The sequence below is a fragment of the Heteronotia binoei genome, chromosome 11 (genome assembly GCF_032191835.1).
Source record: "Heteronotia binoei isolate CCM8104 ecotype False Entrance Well chromosome 11, APGP_CSIRO_Hbin_v1, whole genome shotgun sequence".
NCBI lineage: Eukaryota > Metazoa > Chordata > Lepidosauria > Squamata > Gekkonidae > Heteronotia > Heteronotia binoei.
The window spans coordinates 70,379,206-70,400,247 of NC_083233.1; the positions used below are offsets into that span (position 1 = coordinate 70,379,206).

General features: G+C 46.9%; 1 protein-coding gene across 3 annotated transcripts in view; it reads right to left on the reverse strand.

Moving 5' to 3' along the window:
- ADGRD1 (adhesion G protein-coupled receptor D1) overlaps positions 1-21,042 on the reverse strand; it is a 442,408-nt gene that overhangs the window by 98,311 nt on the left and 323,055 nt on the right. For all 3 annotated transcript variants that reach the window (XM_060250081.1, XM_060250080.1, XM_060250079.1), the window contains one exon: positions 16,652-16,718. In XM_060250081.1, coding sequence (XP_060106064.1) covers positions 16,652-16,718 — 67 coding nt within the window. The remainder of the gene's footprint in view (positions 1-16,651; positions 16,719-21,042) is intronic.

Genomic DNA, 21,042 nt, shown 5'->3' on the forward strand with positions numbered 1-21,042 from the left:
ACGCAAATTCAGATTTTGGATTCTAAATTCTGCAACGCTGATGGATCGCAAAGGCTGACATCTGTTCTTTGTCACCCCAAATTAATCTTCTCTATTCTGGTTGAACCTACAAGATTGACAATCGCCCCAACTTGGACAAAATGGGAACAGAGCAGCTGAACAGCTTAAATGTAGCTGGAGTGTAGATGAAATCAGCAATAAGAACATAAGAGAAGCCATGTTGGATCAGGCCAATGGCCCATCCAGTCCAACACTCTGTATCACTCAGCGGCCAAAAAAAACCCTAGGTGACATCAGAAGGTCCATCCATCAGTGGAGCCAGGACACTAGAAGCCTTCCTACTGTGCCCCCCCACAAGCACCAAGAATACAGAGCAGTGTCATCCCGCCCACCTCGGTGGGGTAGGGCGGGATATAAATCGAATAAAGTAAAGTAAAGTATCAGAAGGTCCATCCATCAGTGGGGCCAGGACACTAGAAGCCTTCTTACTGTGCCCCCCCACAAGCACTAAGAATACAGAGAGTGCCAACAATATGCTGTGACTAATAGCCATTGATGCTCCATATGTTTATCCAATCCCCTCTTGAAGCTGGCTATGCTTGCAGCCGCCACCACCTCCTGTGGCAGTGAATTCCATGTGTTAATTGCTGTTTGCGTGAAGAAGGACTTCCTTTTATCCGTTCTAACCTGGCTGCTCAGCAATTTCATTGAGAGCCATTGGAGGTGATAGAGAGGGGGCTCTTAACACTCTTCTCCTGAAGCACCTTTCTCCCAACCACTTTTTCCTTGCAATACACCAAGTATACCTACCTAGAATCATAGAATCAGAGTTGGAAGGGACCTCCTGGGTCATCTAGTCCAACCCCCTGCACCATGCAGAAAATTCACAAATACCTACCCCTAAATTCACAGGATCAGCATTGCTGTCAGATATTTAAAGGTAAAGGTAGTCCCCTGTGCAAGCACCAATCGTTTCTGACTCTGCGATGATGCCGCATCACGATGTTTTCTCAGCAGACTTTTTACAGGGTGGTTTGCCATTGCCTTTCCCACTCATCTACACTTGACCCGCAGCAAGCTGGGTACTCATTTTACCGACCTCAGAAGGACGGAAGGCTGAGTCAACCTTGAGCCGGCTCCCTGAACCCAGCTTCCACCAGGATCGAACTCAAGTCATGAGCACAGCTTGGACTGCAGTACTGCAGCTTACCACTCTGCGCCATGGGACTCCTCAGATCTTTATGATCCTGTTATTCCATCTGGATGAATCCCAGCTTAGGGAGAGGGCTGCTGGTCAATAGATGGGTCAAGCACACCGTTATATTCATCAGCCTCCATTGCAAATTGCATCCTCCCCACATGGCTGTTTGGTTATTTCATGATGACCCGAGCCTTGACCCCGTACATCTACTTCAGTTCCATTAATAACGGCTTTCATAGGATCCAAGTACAGTCAATAAAGATCCAGCCTTGTAATTCACACTATGGAGTTTCGCAAAGTCAGTCCTTGCTGTGTGTTGTTTTGCAATCAATAACGTTTTGAGGGCATTCGCTTGAAGGTATGTTAGTAATTACGTCAGAGGAGGTTAAGCAAGATGCAGGAGGCGCAGAATCGATGAAAGCGGTTTCTGAATACTAGAACCGGCTTTATTTTCACTCCATTATTCAGTGGTGCTTACATCACTCTAAGAAGGTCCTTGGATAACACAAAGAACAGAAGACACAAAAAACAGAAGAGGCAAGAGAGGGATTGTGTTGGGAGAACAGCACAGGAAAAAGGACTCTTCTGCACCCAACAGTTAACGATATTACTCGTTCAAAGACATTGTCTACCAGAACAAGGAAAAATTTGGTATGGATGAAGAAAAACAACCACTTATCTGTGGACCAAACGAGACATGACAGACAGATTGGGGTTTCTCATCGGTTGTTAAACATAAATTGCATGTCTGTATACAGCCATGATTTGGATCAGGGGTCATGTGGGAACGAGAGCAGAGATTTCATCCATCAAGTCCAATAGAACTGGGAATGTAAGGGAAATACTATGAATGGAAACAGTGTGCCCAAAAGGAGATTGTGATTGCCCACCAGATCAGAGGATGATTTAAAAACAGCAAAAGAATTAAGAAAAGCAGTTTGATGAAACAACTGTGTCATAGTAGGTGATTTTAATTACCCACACATTGATAGTTCAATATGTGTTCAAGCCCGGAGAAAAAGATTCCGTTTCTAGATACTCTCAGGGACCATCCCATAGAGCAGATGGTCACAGAACTTGCTGTGGAGTGGATGGCGAGGAGGAGATCCTGGACTTGGTCCTAAGTAATACTCAAGACCTGATGAGAGATGTAAATGTGACAGCACCAGTTGGGAGCTGTGACAATAATGCTATTAAGTTTAGCATTTCTGTAAATAGGGAGTTGCCTAAAAAGACCAACACAACCACATTTAACATTAGTAGGGGGACGTTCTCTCAAATGAGGGGGCTTGTGAAAAAAGAAACTGAAAGAAAGTTATGGCAGGTCAAATCCCTTCAGGAAACTTGGAGACTATTTAAAACTACAATCCTGGGAGTTCAGATAAACTGTATGCCACAGGTGAGGGAAGATACAAATAGATATCTTAAAACGCCTGCATGGTTAACAAACCAAGTAATGGAAGCAGTAAAAGGTAAGAAGGATTCCTTTAAGCGGTAAGGCTAGTCCGAGTGAGGTAAATAAAAGGGAGCACAGGCTTTGGCAAATAAAATCCAAGCTGGTGATCAGACAGGCAAAAAGGGACTATGAGGAACATATAGCAAAAGAAACATAAAGACCAACAATAAAAAATTATTCAAATACTTTAGAAGCAGAGAACCAGCCAAGGAGGCAGTGGGGTCATTGGATGACCAAGGGGTAAAAGGATTACTAAAGGATGATAGGAAAATGGTAGAGAAGCTAAATGCATTTTTTGTCTCTGTCTTCACTGTAGAATATGGGAGGTGCTTACCCACTCCAGGAGGGGTGTTAAAAGGCCTGAGTCACATTAAGGTGACAAGAGAGAAGGTCCTACTATTGATGGACAAATTAAAAACTGACAGCTCCTCAGGCCCAGATGGCATACATCCAAGCGTTCTGAAAGAACTCAAATGTGAACTTGTGGATCTCCTGACAAAAATATGCAATCTATCACTAAAATCTGCCTTTATCCCTGAGGTCTGGAAGCTAGGTAATGTAACCCCCATCTTTAAAAAAAAGTTCTAGAGGAGATCCAGGAAATTACAGGCTGGTCAATACCAAGTAAATTGGTGTAATCCATTATTAAAGATAGAATTAGGAGGCCCATTGACGAACAAAAGCTACTGAGGAAGAATCAGCATGGATTCTGTAAGAGAAAATCTGTCTTGCTATCCTTTAAAGTTCTTTGATGGCAGTAACTGACCAGGATGATGGCGGTAACTGACCAAGAAAGAGGTTTTGGAGTCATGGTAGATATTTCCCTGAAAATGTCAACTCAATGTGCAAGTGCAATAAAAAAGGCAAATGCTATTCTGGGAATTATTAGGAAGTGGACTGAAAACAAATCAGTCAGTATCATAATGCCCCTGTATAAATCTAAGGTGCGGCCTCATTTGGAATACTGTGTACAGTTCTGGTCACCACATCTCAAAGAAGATATTATAGCACTGGAAAAAGTGCAGAAAAGGACAAATAAAATGATTAAGGGGATGGAACACCTTCCCTATGAAGCAAAAGTCAAAATTATTAGGGCTCTTTAGCTTGAAGAAATGACAGTTGAGGGGTAGATACACATTTACAAAACTATGCATGGGAAAGAGAAGATAAATAAGTACTTTTCTCCCTTTCTCAGAATGCAAGAACTTGTGGGCACTCAATGAGATTAATAAGTAGTAGGTTTAGAGGAGATAAAAGGAAGTACTTCTTCACCCAAAGGGTGATTAACCCATGGAATTCACTGCCACAGGAAGTGGTGGCAGCTACAAGCACAGACGGCGTCAAGAGAGGATTGAATAAACATATGAAGCAGCGATCCATCAGTGGCTATTAGCCACAAGGTATAGATGGAACGCTCTGTCTGGGACAATGATGCTCTGTATTCTTGGTGCTTGGGGGGTCAACAGTGGGAGGGCTCCTGGAGTTCTGGCCCCACTGGTGGACCTCCTGATGGCACCTGGGTTTTGGCCTCTTTGTGACACAGAGTGTTGGACTGGATGGGCCAATGGCCTGATCCTACATGGCTTCTCTTATGTTCACTCAATTTCAACAATCAAAACTGAGCTCCCTTTAAAAGGTAAAGGTAGTCCCTTGTGCGAGCATCAGTCGTTTCTGACTCTGGGGTGATGTCGCATCACAATGTTTTCACGGCAGACTTTTTACAGGGTGGTTTGCCATTGCCTTCCCCAGTCATCTACATTTTACCCCCAGCAAGTTGGGTAATTTTACCAACCTCGGAAGGATGGAAGGCTGAGTTAACCTTGAGCCAGCTATCTGAACCCAGCTTCTGCCGGGATCGAACTCAGGTCGTGAGCAGAGCTTGGATTGCAAAACTGCAGCTTACCACTCTGCGCCACGGGGCTCCCTTTAATGTTTGTTTATTTACAGTCCGCCTCGCTCACTGAGGCTCAAGACAGATTATTAAAAAATAATGCAGTTATTAAGAGATCCAACAAACAATGCAACTGAAATAGGATTGAGCAGGGGTGGGATTCTAGCAGGAGCTCCTTTGCATATTAGGCCACACACCCCTGATGTAACCAGTCCTCCAAGGGCTTACAAAAAAGAGCCTTGTAAACTCTTGGAGGATTGGCTACATCAAGGGGTTGTGGCTTAATATGCAAAGGAGCTCCTGCTAGAATTCCACCCCTGAGATTGAGTTAGAAAACAATGCAAACCACAAACTAAGGCAAGATCTTCCACAAACGATGTAGAAAGGTGTGGCTCAGTGGCAGAGTATCTGCTTGGCCCGCAGAACTTCCCGGGTTTATGAACATGAACATATGAAGCTGCCTTATACTGAATCAGACCCTTGGTCCATCAAAGTCAGTATTGTCTTCTCAGACTGGCAGCGGCTCTCCAGGGTCTCAAGCTGAGGTTTTTCACACCTATTTGCCTGGATCCTTTTTTGGAGATGCCAGGGATTGAACCTGGGACCTTCTGCTTCCCAAGCAGATGCTCTACCACTGAGCCACCGTCCCTCCCCTGACGGTTTAATCCCGTTATCTCCAGTTTAAAAGACCTGGCAGTAGGTGATATGAAAGGCCTTTGCCTGAGACCCTGGAGAGCTGCTGCCAGTCTGAGTAGACGGCACTGATTTTGACAGACCAAGGGTCTGATTCAGTATAAGGTAGCTTCTTGTGTTCATGTGTAGGAATTGGACTACAAAGATAGAAGACAATGCAATAAAAGTGAGATGATGCCTACAATAAGCAGTGCAACAGACTCTATTCCTATTCCTGAACAGTTCTATTCTATTTCTAATCCCTGATGTTTCAAAAGGGGGGGGGACATGAACCCTCTTAACCCCGTCTCTTTAAAAGAATTAACGAAGAATGCAAACCCACTTTTCATTAGTGAAACACAGCAGGACTTGAAGGGTTAAATCCCCTCATCCTTTCCACTATGGCCAAATTCAAAACGAGGTTATGTTCTTGTGCAATTTCCTTGTCACAGAATGATAGAGATCTACAATCTCCATCATCACGACTGTTTAAGCCCCGTGAATCTGGGACTCCTGAAGGCTGCAGGTGATTGTAGCAAAATGGGTGGAACTGAAAGCAGTCTTCTGTGCCTGCTCACTGGGTTCCAGGTTTACTGCAAAACTTCTGGAAAGCAACCTATGAAAATGCATTAACAATACAAAGGCAATGAGATAAGGGTTGGGATGCAAAACAAGGAGGAGAGGGTGGAAAGCAAGAATGAATGCAGCCTCTGACTGTTATAACGCTCCAAATTATGTATATGCATTACAGTGAATGTCTGAAAATGGGTAAATATTGAGACAACCTCAGGTGGACTATGAGGGTATAGCTCAGGAATTCACTGGTGAATGCTGACAGACACCTACGTTTGATTGTCAGTCTTCCTGTATGTCAGCCCTAACAGTAGGGTTGATGGCTTGCAGTTTTGCTGAATTCTGAATCAACCAGACATATATCTCCAGAGGAAAGATCAATTTAGTCTATTCCACTAATAGATATAATATCTACATATTCACGTCAGTCACTGAAGCAAACAATGAAAACAACAAAACCTAATAATATGAGAACATAGAAACATCCCTCTCTCGGTATGCGGTTTTCAGATGATGGGATGCAGTGATGAGAATGCTGAGCTAGGAGCTGGGAGACCTGGGGTCAAGTCCCTCACTTGGCCATGGAGTAGGGTTGCCAAGTCCAATTCAAGAAATATCTGGGGACTTTGGGGGTGGAGCCAGGAGACTTTGGGGGTGGAGCCAGGAGACATTGGGGCGGAGCCAAGAGCAAGGGTGTGACAAGCATAATTGAACTCCAAGGGAGTTCTGGCCATCACATTTAAAGGGACTGCACATCTTTTTAAATGCCTTCCTTCCATAGGAAATAATGAAGGATAGGGGCACCTTCTTTGGGGGCTCATAGAATTGGACCCCCTGGTCCAATCTTTTTGAAACTTGGGAGGTATTTTGAGGAGAGGCACTAGATACAATACTGAAAATTTAGTGCCTCTATCTCAAAAAACAGCCCCCCCCCAGAGCCCCCAATACCCGCAGATCAATTCCTCATCATTCCCTATGGGAATTGTTCATGGAGGTGCATGATGGCTGTGGGGGTGGGCAGTGGTGGGATTCAAATAAATTAACAACAGGTTCTATGTCCTAATGACCATTTTAACTATATCAAAAGATATACCGAAAGGTAGTTTAATAATTCACGCATTAAATACTGCAATAAGAACAGTAAAAGGGGTAAAGACAACTAGATTATGTTTAAAGAAAGATTTATTGAAGATATTTCCATATTGGGAGTTCTGGCCCTCACATTTAAAGGCACCTTTTCAATGCCTTCCTTTCATAGGAAATAATGAAGGATAAGGGCACCTTCTTTTGGGGCTCATAGAATTGGACCCCCTGGTCCAATCTTTTTGAAACTGGGAGGGTATTTTGGGGAGAGGCACTACCGTCCTCCACAACGAAGACTGCCCATTTATACTCACTCTCTGTTTCCTATTACTCAGCCAGTTTTTGATCCACAAGAGGACCTGTCCTTTTACTCCATGACTCTCAAGCTTTCTAAGGAGCCTTTGATGAGGAACTTTATCAAAAGCTTTCTGGAAGTCAAGGTAAACAACATCTATTGGGTCCCCTTTGTCCACCCCCTCAAAGAACTGTAACAGGTTAGTGAGGCAAGATCTTCCCTTACAGAACCCATCCTGAGTCTTCCTCAATAACCCGTGTTCATCAATGTGCCTGCTCATTCTGTCCTTGATAATGGTTTCTAACAACTTTCCCGGTATTGAAGTCAGACTGACTGGCCTGTAATTTCCCGGAAATCCTCTGGAACCCTTTTTAAAGATGGGGGTGACATTTGCTACCTTCCAGTTTTCAGGAACGGAGGCAGATTTCAATGAAAGATTACATATTTTTGTCAGAAGATCCACAAGTTCAACTTTGAGTTCTTTCAGAACTCTCGGATGTATGCCATCCGGACCTGGTGACTTATTAGTTTTTAATTTGTCTATCAGTTGTAGGACCTCCTCTCTTGTCACCTCAATCTGACTCAGGTCTTTCAACACCCCTTCCAAAATTAGTGGTTCCGGAGCGGGCAAACACTTCTCGTCTTCCACAGTGAAGGCAAAAAATGCATTCAACTTCTCAGCCATTTCCCTACCCCTGATGTAGCCCATCTTTGTATTAAGGTACTCATGATGTTATACATGGTTTACTAGCCTTCCCCTTTAAATCCGCACAACCTTGTGCAGTAGGTGGGGCTGACAGACACAGCACCATCCTTAGGAGATCTAACTCAGACTCACGCAGGTCTATGCAACTGGGCTGCATAGGGAAATGGCTTTAGGATTGCGCTGATAGTGACTGATTGAAATCAGCCTGTGAGTTTTGCAGGAATTTGACCTTCAGTCTTCCCAGTCCAGAATTCTGATTGCAACAAATCTTGGCTTCTTCTTCTGGCCAATTAAATAAAACACGATTGCTCCTAACTTTGAACAATTTGAACAATTGCTTTGAACAATTTTGAGGAAGAGAAGAAGAAGAAGAAGAAAAAGAAGACCATAGATTTATACCCCACTCTTCTCTCTGAATCAGTCTCAGAGTGGCTTACAATTTCCATTATCTTCTTCCCCCACAACTGACTCCCTGTGAGGTAGGTGGAGCTGAGAGAGCTCTTCCAGAAGCTGCTCTTTCAAAGACAACCTCTGCAAGAACTATAGCTGATCCAAGGCCATTCCAGCAGCTGCAAGTGGAGGAGTGGGGAATAAAACGCAGTTCTTCCAGACAAGAGTCCGCACACTTCACCACCACAACAAATTGGCTCTTGATAGAAAGGATAAACAGGATAGAAACCTGGTAAACTAGTCACTAACTGCTGTTAATACACCTATGTCCTTACTAATGTTTGATTTTTTCCCTCTTCAGTGTTGGATCCAACCATTTTCTCGCCATAAATACCAACAACTGTCCATAACAATATAATTCCCAGGGTCCTGGGTGGGACGTGCCAAAAAAGTACCTTTTCAGGTTCAGGTATATTGGACTGGGAATATATTGGTAATTCCAATATTCCTGAATTCCAGATACCTGTATGGTAATTGGATGTGGAGGGTCCCCCCCCCATTTCCAGTTTTTTCAGGACCATTATTCTGTATGGGGAATGGCTGGGGAAATGGAACAGTTGTTTTGAAAGATTTCCAGGTGGCCAGGGGAGTTGTTTTTAGAAGAAGATATTGGATTTATATCCCGCCCTCCACTCCGAAGAGTCTCAGAGGGGCTCACAATCTCCTTTCCCTTCCTCCCCCACAAAAAACACCCTGCAAGGTGGGTGGGGCTGGAGAGGGCTCTCCCAGCAGCTGCCCTTTCAAGGACAACCTCTGCCAGAGCTATGGCTGACCGAAGACCATTTCAGCAGGTGCAAGTGGAGGAGTGGGGAATCAAACCCGGTTCTCCCAGATAAGAGTCCGCACACTTAACCACTACACCAAACTGGCTTTTAGAGGCACAAGCACCACAATCGCAGGGAAGCTGCTGGTGCCTGTCCTTTCAATCAGTGGCTCCCAACCTTTTTGGCACCAGGGACCAGTTTTGTAGCAGACAATTTTTCCACAGACTGTGGGGGGTGGTGCACGGGTTCTTGCTGCCCCAGGCCACCCTGCTCCCATGTCCCTGCCCCCATGGGGGTCTTTAAATACGGGGGAGACTGGGGCTGCTTCTGGCCACCTCCCCTGGAAGGGGAGGCAGCCTCAGAGAGAGGCCACACTGCCTCTTTCGTCCACCACCGTGTTTGGAGTGAGGCTGTGTGGGTGGGCAAAAGGGGTGGTGGAGCAAGCCTGCTCTCCTCTATGCCTGGGAAGCAGGGCTTGGAGCCCTTCTTTGCCGAGGGGCATGCCGGGTCTGGTAGTCTTTCGAGCCTCCTGCCTGCTGCGCTCCCGAGCACAAGGACTACGAGTCCCAGAAGGCACCGCGGTGGTTAGCTTGAGCTGCTTTTTCCTCGGCGCCTGGGTTTTAATCACACGTGGGAGTGGTGAAGCTGGAAGGGGCTGGAGGGAGTGAGACGCAATTCCTGGCAGGGCGTGCGTCTAACTTGTTCGCTTGGGCTTTTTTGCAGTCTGGTGGGGAAAAGAAACTGGTGAGTTTTAGGCACTTAGAGGGGAAAGTCCCTGTTGATCCGAGGGTGCCTGACCAACAAACGGTTCTATAGAACCAATAGCGCATTAGGTAACGGTTCCATAGAACTGGTGCGAACCTGCTGAATCCCACCACTGGGGGTGGGGCTTCCCCTGCCAGCCAGCTGGCTGGAGGAGGGGGGAAGCCTGTAAAACCGGGGGATCCCCCTCTGGCACCTGGGGATTGGGAAGCCTACCATGGAGCTTGTTGGGTGATCATGGGCCAGTCACTCTCTCTCAGCCTAACCTATCCCATGGAGTTGCTGTGAGGATAAAACAGTGGAACGGAGAACCAGGCAAGCTACTATAACCCCTTGGAGGAAGGGTGGGTTAAAAATGTGACAGGTAGGTTTCATTTTATAGGACTGGTACACATCTGAAGTGACATCACTAAGTCACCAATGACAGCAGCCTAGGCCTGCCTTCCCTCCCCCTTCCAGTCAGCTGATCAACAGTGGGGGGCGGGCTGGTAACTTTACTCAATAGGCAACCAGTCTCATAACAGGCTTTTCTCTGGAGTAAGGGCTACTACGCCACATAGGCAGGGCTCTTTTGGTAGAAAAAGTCCAGCAGGAACTCATTCGCATATTAGGCCACTCCTCCTGATGTCACCATTGTTTCACTCAAAGCTTTTTTGCAGAAAAAGCCCAGCATGAACTCATTTGCATATTAGGCCACACCCCAAATGCCCCCATTGTTTCACACAGGTTTTTTGTTTTAGAAAAAGCTTGGCAGGAACTCATCTGCATAGTAGGCCACACCCCTGATACCAAGCCAATAGTTTTAAAAGAGGATTAGATAGATTCATGGACGAGAAGTCTATCAGTGGCTACTAGTCATGGTGACTGAGGGGAACCTCCACTAATCTTCTGAACCTCAGGGCCAGGAGGCAACTTCAGGGGAAGGCCTCAGCCTCTGCCCTGTTCTTGATCCTCCAGAGGAACTGGTTGGCCACTGTGTGAGACAGGATGCTGGACTAGATAGACTTCTAGTCTGATCCAGCAGGGCTCTTCTGATCTTCTTAGGAAGGCTTCAGCCTCTCTGCCCTGTTGTTAGCCCTCCAGAGGAACTGGTTGGCCACTGTGTGAGACAGGATGCTGGACTAGATAGACTACTGGTCTGATCCAGCAGGGCTCTTTTTATGTTCTTACGTTCGCCCTGAAATCCTTTAACTAGAGACACCAGGGACTGTTCCTGGGACTTCCTATGTGCAAAGCACACACTTATCATTGAGCCACGACCCACCAGTCTGGGAAGATTTGGACTGACATCCTCAAACACCAACCCATCCTCCCCCATGCTGAGTGGAACATTACTTCTGGGACTGAACATAACTCTCAGTTCTTGCTATTTATTTATTTGCTTACTTCATTTATACCCCGCCTTCCTCCCCAACGGGGACCTCAAAATGGCTTCCTCCATTCTCCTATCCTAACCTGGTTGAAAAAGGAATATTTTAAAGTCCTATTAACAATGATGACAGCAACAATTTGCATTCCTGTCCAGCCAGCAGAGCTATGATTGCAAAGCCCCCAATCAGAATTCATCAGAGCGCTTAGCGCTGTCTCCAAAGAATGAACCAGGATCTGGGATTGCTCAGTCATTGTAGAGGATAATCACCTTGGCAAAACTAGGGCATTCATGCTATCTCCAATTTCTGCTAGTGTGCACGATCTGTTCTTTTCTCAGTGGTATTTGGATTTTACCCATTTCCCGCTTTTTGTGCCCCACTGACCTTGCCATTAACAACTTTTTTTCTTCATAATCTCATCTGTCTGTCTTAGGGCTGTCAACTTTGGGGTGAGAAATTCCTGGAGACTTAGGGGTGGAGTCTCAAGAAGGAGGAGTTTAGGGCAAGGTGAGACCTCAGTGGGGTCTGTAAAGGCCACCCTCCAAAGCAGCCATTTTCTCCAGGGGAACTGATCTCTGTTGTCTGGAGATCAGCAGCAATTCTAGGAGATCTCCAGGCTGGAGGCTCACAACCCTTGTCTGCTTGTCTTTCTGTCTGTCTATCTATCCACCCATCTACCCACCCATCTGTCTACCTGGAGAGCCAGTTTGGTATAGTGGTTAAGTGTGCGGACTCTTATCTGGGAGAACCGGGTTTGATTCCCCACTCCTCCACTTGCACCTGCTGGAATGGCCTTGGGTCAGCCATAGCTCTGGCAGAAGTTGTCTTTGAAAGGGCAGCTGCTGAGAGAGCCCTCTCCAGCCTCACCCACCTCACAGGGTGTTTGTTGTGGGGGAGAAAGGTAAAGGAGATTGTGAGCCGCTCTGAGACTCTTTGGAGTGGAGGGCAGGATATAAATCCAATATCATCTTCTTCTTCTTCTTCTTCTTCTTCTTCTTCTTCTTCTTCTTCTTCTTCTTCTTCTTCTTCTTCTTCTTCTATCCATCCATCCATTCATCCGTTCAGGGCTTTTTCTGTAGCAAGAACTTCTTTGCATATTAGGCCACAGCCTTCTTATGTAGCCAATCCTCCTAGAGTTTATGGGCTCTTATTATAGGGTCTACTGCAAATTCTGGGAGGATTGGCTACATCAGAGGTGTGTGGCCTAATATGCAAAGAAGTTCCTGCTACAAAAAACCCCCCTGCATCCTTCTATCCATCTGTCAATCTATCATTTATCTATCTACCAGTTTGGTGTAGTGGTTAAGTGCGTGGACTCTTATCTGGGAGAACCGGGTTTGATTCTCCACTCCTCCACTTCCAGTTGCTGGAATGGCCTTGGGTTAGCCATAGCTCTCACAGGAGTTGTCCTTGAAAGGGCAGTTTCTGGGAGACCTCTCTCAGTCCCACCTGCCTCACAGGGAGATTGTGACCGCTCTGAGACTCTGAGATTCAGGATATAGGGAGGGATATAAATCCAATATCTTCTTCTTCAATATCTTCAATATTTACCATCCATCCATCCATCCATCTACCTACCTACCTACCTATCATCTATCGGCATACCTACCAAGGGCCCAGTACATGCAGCTGATGGAAGAGGTTCCAGTTTACGAAAGCTTATGCTAGAATACAAACTTTCTAGACTTTAAGGTACCACAAGACTCCTGTTTACCATGGGAAGCCTTTCCCATCCTTCCTTTTCTCTTTTTTTTTAAAAAAAATCAAAATCTAAGCACCATTGCAAAGCTGTTCCTGAGAATGCAGTCTGCATTTTGGCTTCCTGGTTAGAAAATCCACAAGCTCTTTGGAAGCTACGGTAGACAGAGGTGTAAATTCTGAATCAATACGTTTATCCTTCCATTTGCTAGTAAAGCGGCGGTGAGCACTGTTATCGCAGGAGGTACAGCAGGCTAATCGATAAAAAAACATCAACAGAGAGCTGCCGCAGAGAGCCTTCCAGAGGAAAGAAGCTCGTCCTTAATCCCTCGCAGACTCCTTGAGCAATCCAAGTGATTAAGCAACAATTCGCTGTAATTTAATGCACGGGTATAATTAAAGCCCTGTAATACATTCACGTATCAGTAGCTCAGTCATGAACCTGCGACTCTCGTCTAGAAAGATTAAATTCATTATAGCCGACAGATGCACCCGGAGCAGCCATCTGAACCTAACAGACCTGTTTTAACTATCCTCCTTTGATGGAGTGTTAAAGCTGCAAAGGCTCCAGCACTTGGCTTGGCTTTCCCAAACTGGGAAGTGGAGGGACGTGGCTCTTCCCATCGTAAAGCACTGCTCAAAGTGCAACGAGGGAGGGAAAGGCCTGCGCAGCAGCCAGTGGATCTATTTCCCCAGGATATAACCAGCGGGAACAAATTGTACAGCGGTTTGTTAGCTGCCCTTGCAATGGGGAATATCATACTCCACTTGGGAACAACTGGGTTCCCCCAAAGGCATGCAGTATTGAGATACTTGAAAAATGGGTTTGATTGCGTATTGACGGAACTGTCTGGGACAGTGATGCTCTGTATTCTTGGTGCTTGGGGGGCATAGTGTGAGGGCTTCTAGTGTCCTGGCCCCACTGATGGACCTCCTGATGGCACCTGGGTTTTTTGGCCACTGTGTGACACAGAGTGTTGGACTGGATGGGTCATTGGCCTGATCCAACATGGCTTCTCTAATGTTCTTTTGTCCGGGACAAGTAATGCTCTGAATTCTTGGTGCTTGTGGGGGACACAGTGGAAGGGCTTCTAGTGTCCTGGCCCAGACCTCCTGATGGCACCTGGGTTTTTTGGCCACTGTGTGACACAGAGTGTTGGACTGGATGGGTCATTGGCCTGATCCAATATGGCTTCTGCTCTGTTCTTATGCTTACTCTGGGAAGGTCCAATAAATTAGGGGTGAAGTGAAGGGTACAAGATGTGGGGTGTGGACTGTATTAACGGGACCTCACTGTGTGATGACGGGGTGGGGCTGTCATTACCAGTGGGGGTGAGCCAACACTGTCCAAGATAGGTACCATGCCTGACGAGTAACTTGTGATAGTGCACTCTGATGACCAATACTTCCTCTAAGCTGTGGAGTCTGGTGAGCAAAAATTCCACTTTGTGAGCGAGAGGCATTAAAGTTGTGAGCTGCTGCATAAATTGGCTTGCTCAGGGGCCATATTTCCTGAGCTAAGACAAAAATGTGTGAGCGGAGGCTAAAAAACTGTGAGCTAGCTCACACTAACTCAGCTTAGAGGAAACACTGCAGATGACATCATCAGTAAGCACTGTCCAGTGTGGGAACCATGCCTGTTGAGTGGCTTGTAGTAACGCCCTCCGATGACATCATCAGCTTGTGACCAGCTCTGCTCTCTGCTCTCCTGATGCAGTGTCTGTGGTGAAAACCCTTCACTTTTCCATTGCAACCACATGCAAGCAATACCCTTGCCGATAGCAACAGCCTTCCCTTCCCCCTCAGCACAGCAACAAAAGCAAAGTAATGGCTCTAGCCCCCACTACTTGCCCCATAGCTACACAGGTGGGCATAACCCTTATTGTGGCTTTTTGAGTCTTTGTGTGATGAAAAGCACTGTCAAGTCACAGCCAGGAGAGCCAGCTTGGTGTAGTGGTTAAGTGCGCGGACTCTTATCTGGGAGAATCGGGTTTGATTCCCCACTCCTCCACTTGCGCCTGCTGGAATGGCCTTGGGTCAGCCATAGCTCTGGCAGAAGTTGTCCTTGAAAGGGCAGCTTCTGGGAGCGCTTTCTCAGCCCCACCCACCTCACAGGGTGTCTGTTATGGGGGAAGAAGATAAAGGAGATTGTGAGCCGCTCTGAGTCTCTGATTCAGAGAGAAGGGCGGGGTATAAATCTGCAATTCTTCTTCTTCTGACTAATGGCAACCCCATGGGGTTTTCAAGGCAAGAGATGAACAGAGGTGCTTTACCGTTGCCTTCCTCGCATAGCAACCCTGACTTTCCTCAGCGGTCTCCCATCCAAGGACTAACCAGGGCTGGCCCTGCTTAGCCTCTGAGATCTGATGAGATCAGGCTAGCCTGGGCCATCCAGGTGAGGGGGTTTGTTTTGTTTTCGCCACCAGGTCACAGTCAACATACAACAACCCCATAGAGTTTTCAAGGCAAACGGTGTTCGGAGGTTGTCATTGCCTGCCTCTGACTCTCCCTACCATTTATTTCATCTCTCCCCATGAAGAGCCAAGCTACATGATCAGGAGAATCGCATGGTTCTGTCCCCGCTGGAACTTCAGACTGCAGGTGGAGGAATCACCGCTTGGATGCTTTGCCAGGTAGGGCTGTAGTACCAGAGGCCACACCCTGAACTGGATAGCCCAGGCTAGCCCGATCTCATCTGATCTCAGGAACTAAGCAGGGTTAGATTTACTTGAATGGGAGGCCACTAAGGTGTCAATTTCCCAACAGTTCAGTAATCAACACCAGGCCATTCAGAAAATAGTCTTTTATTGATTTACTGACGGGTTTGGAGCAAGATGATTCTTGCGGAAACTAGCTTTGGCAGGCAAATGCCCTCTACTTACACCTTTTGCGTGAACCGTTAGACCAGGAGTGGGGAACCTTTTTTCTGCCGAGAGTCATTTATAACATCATTCGCGGGCCTTACAAAACCATCAGCTTAAAAAACAATACTCCGCCGAGGGAGAACAATTCAGGCTGGCAAAATTAACGCAAATAATTGTTTTTCTATTTGAAGTCACGTGGGGAGAGCCTAATTCAGCTCATGCACACACCCCAGCCTGCCACCCTAGGCAAATGCTTAGGTCCACATCCCCTAATATTAGCATATTAGGTCACACGCTCATTAGCATATTAGGCCACACCATCTGGGATAATCACGTGCAAACGGAACTGGTGGTAGCTGGCTCCCACCCCCCAACCCTGCCAGCCCTCCCTCCCTCCCTTCATCTGCTCCCAGCAGACCTTCAAAGGCACCCACATACCCCAGCAGCAGTCCTTCACAATGCTCATGAGAGGGGCGGGTCTCGGCCCAGCAATCCCCAAGGGCCAGACCATAAACAGTCCTCGGGCCTGACGTTAGACATTCAAACCCAAGATGTGAAGCAAGCAGTCCCTCTCCCATTGTTCTTTCCCAGGCCCCTTGCAGGTGCACACATAATCAGGCAGAGACAGCCTTGGCCATCCCTGAGATCAGACGCAAGGCAGCCCAGGCAATGGCAAACCACCTCTGTTCATCTCTTGCCTAAAAAACCCTACAGGGTCACTGCAAGCCAGCTGTGGTTTGATGGCAAAAAGGAAAAAAGCTCACAAAAATGGGGGTGGGGTGGGGTGGGATTTAGCCACAGCATACCCGTGCCCCTGACACACATACGGAATGAAGACAGAATAGGCGTTAAAGCTGTGCGCCTACCACTATGACGAACAGAGCCGGAGCCACGAAAGCCCAGATTGCGCCGTTCTCCAGGGAAAGCCAGCAGCTGCAGAGAGAAAAAGGGAAAACGCTGTTCACCACTGCAAGATCAGAACCGGGTTTCAATGCAGAACAAAGTACAAGTCAAGTAGCACCTTTAAGACCAACAAAGTTCTATTCAGAATGTAAGCTTTCGTGTGCATGCATCTTCAGATGAGGGGATGGGGTCCGGTGAGCTGTCTAGCTGGTGGGTTAAGAATGTAAACTGTAAGAATGTAGACCTTCAACAGCAGTTGGACACACATTTTAACAACAGCAACACATTTTAACAACAGCAACAAAAAGATATTCAGTGCAAATGACAGGAACAAAGACAATTCATATCTCCTTTGGACCTCTTCCACTGAGACTGGTGGTTCTCCTCTGGCACAAGGAGCCTTTCCCTGGCAAAAGAGGACCGGAAGCTTTGGCATCAGGGGAAGGCTTCTTATGCCAGGGCAAAGGGCTATGGGAAGAGATCCACTGGATCAAGTCCAAACGTTTGTAGCAGTCACTGGGCAGCTTTAAGGGCTAAAGAGAGAAAAGAGGATGTAAAAAGCCTGTCTAGTTTGCAAATATGCAGCTAGTTTCCAAATACATAAGAGGAAAGCAACCAAAGATTTCCCTCACTTGAAGTTGCCTTATACTGAGTCAGACTATGGGTTCATTAAGGTCAATATAGCCTACTCAGACTGGCATCGGCTTTCCAGAGTCTCAAATGGAGATCTTTCTTTCACATGTCCTCCTACCTGTTCCCCTTAAATTTAGATGTCAAGGACTGAACCTGGGACCTTCTGCATGCCAAGCAGATGTTCTACCACTGAGCTGCAGCCCCTATCCATGCAGCGTTTGCATCAAGTACAGCTAACTCTGGAGGGTGGCAACTCTGGGTCTCTGTGCATCTCCAAATGTGCAAAAGCTTCTACTCTAGTAGCCTCACCTCTCTTGCTTTTCGTGGAGCATCCAGGGAGTAGGACTGGGCAGATTCCTTCCAGCCTCTTCCTTTATTGTTCTGAAGAGCTTTTTCTTATTTCACACTGAGCGACTTTGGTTTAAATAAAAGGATTTCTAACCAAGGATGGATATGAACCAGCTCACGAACGAAAGTTCACAGCAAACTTTGGCCAGTTCATGGTTCGCAAAGGGAAGCTCATGGCAGGTCAACTGGCAGGACCTTTCCAAGAACTTTTGAGCTGTTCCTGGAGGTTTGTGCAGGTTCTTAACTGGATACATTTCCAGACAGACTGCCTCTGCTCAAAGAAAATGTTTTCCAAACTCCAAAGCAACAGAGGGGGCAGAATTCTCCAGCCCTGGAAAAACTGCTGTCAGTTTCAAACTTGTCATGTCAGTTTCAAGAAGGTTTTTTCCCCTCTCCCCTTGCCCCATTCCTTTCTTGCACAGGGCTTGCAAAACCCCATGCCCCTTGCTTGCATTTGTGATTCTGTGCTTGACATCAATCCTGTTGAGCTGGCATTGCCACACGGGCACTGGGTTCTGCTAGGCACTTTGTGATTGCACTGATACTGCTGGGCACTCTGTACATTGCAGTGGTTCAGCTAGACCATCTAGAGGGTGGTAACCCTAAAGAGGCTTTGAAATCTGGACTCCCAGATCTTAGTATGACCCTAACTGATACTCCATTCAAACAAAACCAAATACCTGCATTCTAGATTTGGAAACTATGGTAACAACCAATTCATTACTGTTCAAATGAATTTCAGTCGAGAGTCTTTGGGCAACCCAGTCAAAAGTTGCATTAATTAAAAACAAAATTCCAGAGCAATGGCATTTCCCCCTCATTTATTCACGCGATGGAGAGATTCGTGCACTTCGTTCCTGCTCTCCGGGCTGCTTTTGGAAAACGCCGGAGGAACAGGGTCACTCAGAACTGAGCATGCCTATTTATTTCTGCCTTCTTGCACAGCGCTTTTGGGTGGGCTCTCGCTCTGATTGATCCATCGCAGACGGAAAGCAGCAATTGCCTTTCCTGACATGCCTCCGGGTAGTAGGAGGGCAAATCCACCGAACAAACACATGTAATTTGTCATTTTTGTCAGCTGCGCCGCATAACATGTCATTCATCAAAGCACGCTTTTGCTATGGGCATTATTCTTCCTTGCAGCGGGAGAAAGATTCTGGGTCTTCCCCCTCCCTCCTCTCTTTTTCCACCTGCCAAAGGAAAAGGGGGAGTGGTGGGGGAGGAAAAAGTTCAACTTCTCTCTCATATCTTCAGGTTAAGAATCAGTGGGAAACAAACCCCAGGGCAGAAGCAGTGTAATTATTCTAACCCGGCAGCATCTGCTGAACTGCAAAATCCTGCAAGTTGCAACCTTCCGATCAAATTTGCCATCTGTATTCCAGAAACAGAAATTGGATCTTGACGCTTTTGTGGAGGTTTTAAAAATTTGTGTGCGTGTGTGCGTGCCCCTGGACGTCATGGCAGCCTCTGGTGACTGACCCCTACTGGGGGCCTGGAGGATATTCAAGGAGGTGACTTAATAAAACCTGTCCCCGCCTCCCACCTCTGGTATTTCAAGGAGGTCTCTCATCCAAATACTTGCTAGAGTCGACCCTGCTTTGCTTCTGAGATCTGACAAGATTGGGCTACCCTGGGCTATCAAAGTCAGGGCTTGACACTTGTTTTTTTGTGGGTTAAATGAAGTTCAATTATACATATCTACTGCTTTCTTTTTGACAAGGCTTCTCAAAGCAGTGTCCACAGCAAAAAGGTAGATCTAAGATCAGAGATGAAGAGCGCTCTTCGTGAATGGAGATGGATCAGACGTGATGGGGGAGGGCCGATTCCTGTTTCCTCTCCACAATCACGGCTAGTTCAGTAGCATGTGGAAGTTGGGGTGGGAATCACTTGGAGCTGGGTCAATGCCCAATAGGTGCAGGCAGAACAACGGGATGGGGTGGCATTGGTAAGAAATTGCCTGAAGTGTTAAAGAAACCTGGAACAGGGTAAAGAAAATTAGGAAGCAAGTATGTCAGCCAGCACACCAAACAGGACTGGCCCTGCTGGCAGACTTCTTGATGGCACCTGGGCTTTTGGCCACCGCGTGACACAGAATGTTGGACTGGATGGGCCATTGGCCTGATCCAACATGGCTTCTCTTATGCCTGGCGCAGTAATGCTCTATATTCTTGGTGCTTGGGGGGCCACAGTGGGAGGGCTTCCAGTGTCTTGGCCCCACTGATGGGTCTCCTGATGGCACCTGGTTTTTTTGGCTACTGTGTGACATAGAATGTTGGACTGGATGGGCCATTGGCCTGAGCCAACATGGCTTCTCTTCTGTTCTTATGTGACACAGAGTGTTGGACTGGATGGGCCATTGGCCTGATCCAACATGGCTTCTCTTCTGTTCTTATGTGACACAGAGTGTTGGACTGGATGGGCCATTGGCCTGAGCCAATATGGCTTCTCTTATGTCCTTATGGGACACAGAGTGTTGGACTGGATGGGCCACTGGCCTGATCCAACATGGCTTCTTTTATGTTCTTCTGTGACACAGAGTGTTGGTCTGGATGGGCCATTGGCCTGATCCAACATGGCTTCTCTTATGTTCTTCTGTGACACAGAGTGTTGGACTGGATGGGCCATTGGCCTGATCCAACATGGCTTCTCTTATGTTCTTCTGTGACACAGAGTGTTGGGCTGGATGGGCCATTGGCCTGATCCAACATGGCTTCTCTTCTGTTCTTATGTGACACAGAGTGTTGGACTGGATGGGCCATTGGCCTGAGCCAATATGGCTTCTCTTATGTCCTTATGGGACACAGAGTGTTGGACTGGATGGGCCACTGGCCTGATCCAACATGGCTTCTTTTATGTTCTTCTGTGACACAGAGCATTGGCCTGGATGGGCCATTGGCGTGATCCAACATGGCTTCTCTTATGTTCTTCTGTGACACAGAGTGTTGGACTGGATGGGCCATTGGCCTGATCCAACATGGCTTCTCTTATGTTCTTCTGTGACACAGAGTGTTGGACTGGATGGGCCATTGGCCTGATCCAACATGGCTTCTCTTATGTTCTTCTGTGACACAGAGTGTTGGACTGGATGGGCCATTGGCCTGATCCAACATGGCTTCTCTTCTGTTCTTATGTGACACAGAGTGTTGGACTGGATGAGCCATTGGCCTGAGCCAATATGGCTTCTCTTATGTCCTTATGGGACACAGAGTGTTGGACTGGATGGGACATTGGCCTGAGCCAACATGGTTTCTCTTATGTTCTTATGACTCTTGTCTGATACAGGGTTTGGAAGGGTCACCATAGGGGTCACAGAATGATAAGTGGGTTCCTGGCACTCCCTTGAGACACAGCTAGGGATTCCACCTCTGGCATT